The sequence below is a fragment of the Vollenhovia emeryi genome, unplaced genomic scaffold (assembly GCF_000949405.1).
Source record: "Vollenhovia emeryi isolate VEMERY1.0 unplaced genomic scaffold, V.emery_V1.0 DF939159.1, whole genome shotgun sequence".
In the NCBI taxonomy this organism is placed as follows: Eukaryota; Metazoa; Arthropoda; class Insecta; order Hymenoptera; family Formicidae; genus Vollenhovia; species Vollenhovia emeryi.
The window spans coordinates 283,941-290,010 of record NW_011967207.1 but is presented as its reverse complement, the minus strand read 5'-3'; the positions used below and the strand labels follow the sequence as shown (position 1 = coordinate 290,010).

At 32.3% G+C, this 6,070-nt stretch overlaps 1 protein-coding gene across 1 annotated transcript; it reads right to left on the bottom strand.

Annotated features, from left to right (window-relative positions):
- Positions 1-3,434: 3,434 nt before the first annotated feature.
- Positions 3,435-5,045, bottom strand: LOC105564795 (putative uncharacterized protein DDB_G0286901). The gene is made up of 3 exons (XM_012017472.1): positions 4,925-5,045; positions 4,522-4,713; positions 3,435-4,249 (listed from the first exon to the last, which is right to left on the bottom strand). The coding sequence occupies exons 1-3, from the start codon at positions 4,964-4,966 to the stop codon at positions 3,923-3,925; spliced, it is 561 nt and encodes a 186-aa protein (XP_011872862.1). The 5' UTR covers positions 4,967-5,045; the 3' UTR covers positions 3,435-3,922.
- Positions 5,046-6,070: the final 1,025 nt, after the last annotated feature.

Genomic DNA, 6,070 nt, shown 5'->3' with positions numbered 1-6,070 from the left:
GTAATTACATGGCTCTGCAGCATAAACGGCGGAAATATTCAAACGAAACGTAACAGTTCTTTCGTTTACAACTAATCTTAAAGAGTCTAATTGACATTTCCCATTGATTTTTGCTTAGAACAATTGTTCTTCGGTTGCTCCATTGAAATGATCAATAGCTCCATGCGTATAATTGATATTCTTGCAAAAAACCATTCATTTCATTGCAAAAACATATTTCCCATAGTCTTCTGCAAGTTTATTGTATACATAGGACGATTGCTCCTTTATTGCTTCACATTGCTCCATCGTTATTTCCACGATTTTGTGCATTTTTATTACAAATATTAACAAAGTGATCATTTCGCAAGTGACAACGCCCCAACTATCGGCCGCCTATCGTAATTACATGGCTAGGTCGTCACTAGCGAAATGATTAATTTGTTAATATTTGTAATAAAAATGCACAAAATCGTGGAAACAGCGATGGAGCAATGCGAAGCAATGAAGGAGTAATCGTCCTATGTAGAATAAACTTGCAGAAGACTATGGGAAATATGTTTTTGCAATGAAATAAATGGTTTTTTGCAAAAATATCAATTATACGCATGGAGCTATTGATCATTTCTATGGAGCAACCGAGGAACAATTGTTCTAGGCAAAAATCAATGGGAAATGTCGATTGAACTCTTTGAGATTTATAGTTGTAAACGAAAGAATTGTTACGTTTCGTTTGAATATTTCCGCCGTTTATGCTGCAGAGCCATGTAATTACGATAGGCGTCCGATAGGTGGCGGCGTCGTCAGTAGCGAAATGATTAATTTATTAATTTTTCTATAAATATGCAATAAATAATTAAAATAATGATGGAGCAATAAGGAGCAATTAAAGAGCAATCGTTGTATGCTGGATAGAATTGCACAAAGCTATTAGAAAAGTTTTTTTATTGAAAATTAAATTTTACGTTTTAATTGTTAATATTTCAGAAACGATTTATTTTAAAAAGGGAGCAATTGTGGATTCTAATGGAGCAATGAAGGAGCAATCATTTGATGCTGGTTAGAATTGCACAAAGCTATTAGAAATATGTTTTTTATTGAAAATTAAAAATTTTACGTTTTTTATTAATATTTCGAAAACTATTGATTTTAAAAGTGGAGCAATTGTGGATTCTAATGGAGCAATTCGGGAGCAATCGTTTGAGCTAGGTTTTATACGAAAATATGAACTTCCAGCGCCAACTTAATTCCGGTGTGAATCTTAGCTGCTGTACCAGCTTTTTACCATGAGAGATGGATTACCGACTGCAACTTTAGTTCACTGAACGGCACGTGAGGGCAGCTGCTTAGATCTCAGGGCTGTTGCAGGCAAGTTGAAAACTTGTTCCACTCACAGACATCACGCGGAGAAAAATAATTTGCTAGCAAAATATACCCTATGTAAATATAAGTAAATTTTGTCTGTTATTTTATAATAAAGTTATTTTCTCTTTTATGGTCAACTCTGTGTTAAGAACACTAATTTTATTGAAAAATAATTGTGCGAAATATTTAGCTAAAGAAATAAAAGAATTTCTGTTCAGCCAAACGTTCTGCTGTAATGGTGAACAATTTTAATAATGTATAATAAGGAAATTTTCGTATCGCCATCACATTCTTATCAAATACATATGCAGTATTCAAATAGCAGCAACAATTTCGCTGCAACAGCAAAATTATTTTTTTCCGTGCGTATCATAGAAAGTATATAATTATAAAATAATGTATGGTGTTAAAATAAACAAAAAGTAAACATAAAAATAAAGAATGTTTTCTTACACGGAAAAGAAAGATTAGCTACCACATACTATAACAGCTAACATTTTTGCGTAATAAAGTAATAGCTCTCGCTGCAAAAATGTTAGCTGTTAGTATATGGTAGTATACAGAATTGATAGAGTAAAAAATCTCTTACAAAATGTATTTTAATTGCGTTAGATAAATATTATATTTTGATTAGATAAGTATTATTCGGTTGTACAATTCCATAAAGCTCTAAAATAAAATTATTGGTAGATTTTTATCGTTAAATAATCTAGTCTTAAATGATATTTTATTTAATGTAATTATTTAAAATAAATAAAAACTGTTTAATCGACATACAAGTACAAAAGAGTAAATAAAAAGAATTGAGTTTTTTACACGGTAGCAAAACTATATCTTTTCAAAATTGCAATTATCAATAATTACATTTTAATCTTTCACAAATTTCGTTAACGAATTTACAAGAAGCAAACCTATCAATATTCTTTTGTGATACCTGAATTGTTTGCTGAAACACTTTTTTCGGATTTCGTATTTTTGATAATGTGTCTTAAATAGCGTAATGTAATTGTAATTGTAAAGTAAAAGTAATTGTTTTAAACAAATCTACAAAGCAAATAAAAATGATCACATATTTCTCCATATGCCAAATTTATTTTGCTTATTTGTTTATTTCTGCAGCTGTAGTTTTATAGTAAATCATTTTTCGTTTTATTTCGTTTCAGATTTATGCTCCTTTTCTAAAAGCAATTTATCCAATAATGGAATAATTATGACTCTCACAATAATCATTTATCTTTTATTTCTTTTTTAACCTACATGGACACTTTCGGATCGTACGGAGACAATACAATACGGAAAGAATTGAGGGTTCGAAACATATTACGTTTTTCAAGTTCGAACCGACTCGAATTGGGCGGTAGGCCGGCCTAAGACAACGATTTTTAATAATTAATTACTCGTTAACTATTACGAAAATTGCAAAATGGTACAGGACTTTTCCGTTCATCTCGATCCGTTCTACCTTCTCAAAAATTTTGTCGGATATGGAAAGACTCATCCTGTATAAAAAATACTTAAGAGAGATCGGAGAAAACTAACAATTCTTGTATAGCTTGCACCAGCTTCTCGACCATTACAAAATACTTAAACCATCAGGTTTTTTCGGATCATTCAATTGATCCGTGTCAACTCGCTGTCGGATCAGATCTTTCGCCGGCTTGCCACTTGCTTATACTAACGTGGGATGATTTCTAAATACCAGAGAGTATAAGTTAGTATAAGCAAGTGGCAAGCCGGCGAAAGATCTGATCCGACAGCGAGTTGACACGGATTAATTGAATGATCCGAAAATACCTGATGGTTTAAGTATTTTGTAATGGCCGAGAAGCTAGTGCAAGCTAGTGCAAGCTATAAAAGAATTGTTAGTTTTCTCCAATCTCTCTTAAGTATTTTTTATTATAAAAAAGGAAGTATTTATGAAAAGGAAGTAAAAGACCTTCCACCAAATACAGGGTGTTCCAGGAGGAAAGGTCAATAGTTGGGAATGGGACATATATTCATATGAATATTTTTGCTTAAAATGACCGATACTCTCACGTCCCAGAATATTGACCTTTCCTCCTGGAACACCCTGTATATTAGGTTATGTATTATTTTATTTTGGGTTTTTTATTGCATTTGAATTTTGTACATTCTTTTACCTCTAGGTAGAAAATTATACTGCCTGGTAAAAGCAAAGATGAAAAATAAGATATTTGTAACTGAATTCTAAAATTAAATGTATTGAATCAATTTTCGAATACATACTTTCCCTTTACACAGCTAGTTTACACAGAAATATCATTCTATTATTCCTGTTAAATTGCTCGTATATATATATATATAATCGTTGGCATTTACAATTTGCTAATGAAGCTCTGCTGGCAAATCAATTATTTTCCGTAATATATAAAATAATTGTAATGCAAGTTTAGTTTATTTAATCTGAAAATTGAATATTCTACGAACAGTTTGGTTCTATTATTTTATTATTGCAATAAATAGTTTTGGAGAAATTTTAACCAAACGCAACAATTTTTATATATACAGTAGTATACGCTTTTCAATCTTGTTTTGGAAAGCGGAAGCTTGCCTGCGTTTAAATTTCATCATCTTCGTCACTAAAGTCAAATAGATCTGCTCTGTTTTTGTTTAAATTGCTATTCAAGTTAACGTTGCTATTCATATTACTATTCATATTGTTATTGCTGGATGAATACGGATCAGCATCGCTTAAGGCACGTCTGTGATAGCGATTGGCATTAACGTTCGCATTTATGTTTTCGTTGACATTAGTATTCGCGTTCTCATTGCGCCTGTTTTTCCTTCGATGCCTCGGCTTTTTTAGCTCTGAGAGTTGTTGGTTAGCATTCTCATTTTCCGATCCCCTTCGAAGAGCTACGGAATCTTGTCCATTGGCTTTTGCCTGCAATTAGAATTCAAATTTGTTAATGTTATTTAGTATAATTAATTCAGAATAATTAACTAACAATCTGCATAAAAATTAATAAAACTTAAACTTTATGTTCAAAAATTGCCTTAATTCGTCAATAATTGTTATAATTTTGTCAATTCATAAAAATAATAATTATTTTTTAATGATATATTATGGCAAAAGAAGCCGTATTTCCTTTGTTAAAAATGAGATCCAATATTTGTATTGATTGCCTGTAGTTTTCAGACATATTCTACTAATACCTCGTTACTCTCGTTACCAGATGTCTGGTATTCTGACAACAGCTGGAATAATTTCTGGGCCGGCACAAGGCAGCTCATCGTATTTTGCTCTTGCTTGTCAAGTATAGACTCGAGGCGTTGCAGAGACGCTAAAATGGACTCCAAGTAGTTGGTTTTCCCCGCGTCACCATATTGAGATAATACAGCCAAGAGCTCGTGAAAATAATAGAGTAATATTACGTTAGACTGACGACATACTTTGTAATGAATAAGTTTTCTTTCAAAATAGAGTCGAGAAAGATGTAGGGGAGAATGGGACTATGCAGGAAATTTAGATTGTGTTACATTTAATATTTATATAAAAATTAAATTTAACGACATTATATATTTGATAGCATACTGCATTAGAAAGTAATTTACTTACCAGATAGCCCAGTACTCGGCGCGAAATCGTCGCGGAAGGCATGATTGTTAATGTTCGAGATTCCTGAATCGGTTGCCTGTCGCTTCGACTCCTGAATCAGTTGCCTGTCGCTGAGTATTCATATAGAAGCGCTCACGGTCACTTCAAAATTAAAAGTCGTTTGCGAATTTACACTGAGCGTAATAAAAAATAGTTCTATAAAGAGCATAACGATTACATGGAGTGTTATCGTCTGCTTGAGTGAATGTGCTAAATTCAATTTATTCTTTACGATATCACCCATTGACACATGTGAAACTATACAATAGTGACATATATGGAACTATAAAATAGCACTTGGAGCTTTCGAGATTGTACATAAATTACGTGTAGATTCAGAGTGACTATAAATAACGCAAGATTCAAAATTCTCTTGGTTCTCCAGTGTACATTGAATGTATTCTATCTTGATAAAAAAATTATACAAAAATAAAAATATCAGTATTATTTATTTTTATTAGACAAAAATAAGTGAATCAAAGACATTATTTATTTCAATGCACTGATTTCTTCCTACATCAAAGCAATAAACTAAAGCTAATATTTTATGAAATAATTCTACACTGCAGTGACGTAAAACGGTGCAGCATTTTAACAGAAAACATATTTTTCTCTTAAAAAAATTAAGTTTCTGATTTCTATGAAAGATATCCATTCTATTTTGACTGAAAATATTATACATAGTGTTATGTAATACCCGCCTCACCTCTTATTTACAGATAGAGCGGACTAGACTGAGTCGAAAAGTCCTGTACCATCCCTAGTAAAAATTTCCATTAGAAACAGTCAGAAACAGATAGAACTTGTATACGACATCTAACAGCTTCTAACGGAATGCTGTCCGATCTAACTGCAAGCTTCATGAGAAGATTCAATTCCTATATCCGTTTCTATAAGCAGCACTGTTGTATCTGCAAATGCAGACAGAAAATGTAACAGCGTATATCTGCATCTAATGGAAATCTATCGGCATATCAGTATCTATAAGCTTTTGCAATAGAAAATCCTATCCGTTTCTGTCCGCATCTTGTACACATCGGAAGCTGACGGTATCTATCCGCAATTGTGGATACCGTATCTATCTGTGTCTGTATGCAAATGTCGACC

Bases quoted from the DNA above. Each gene is read 5' to 3' on its own strand.
- LOC105564795 (XM_012017472.1), bottom strand. From the start codon at position 4,966: ATGCCTTCCGCGACGATTTCGCGCCGAGTACTGGGCTATCTG. The intron at 4,714-4,924 runs GTAAGTAAATTA...TATTTTCACGAG, and splicing joins GCCGAGTACTGGGCTATCTG to CTCTTGGCTGTATTATCTCA. The intron at 4,250-4,521 runs GTATTAGTAGAA...TTCTAATTGCAG, and splicing joins CTGGTAACGAGAGTAACGAG to GCAAAAGCCAATGGACAAGA.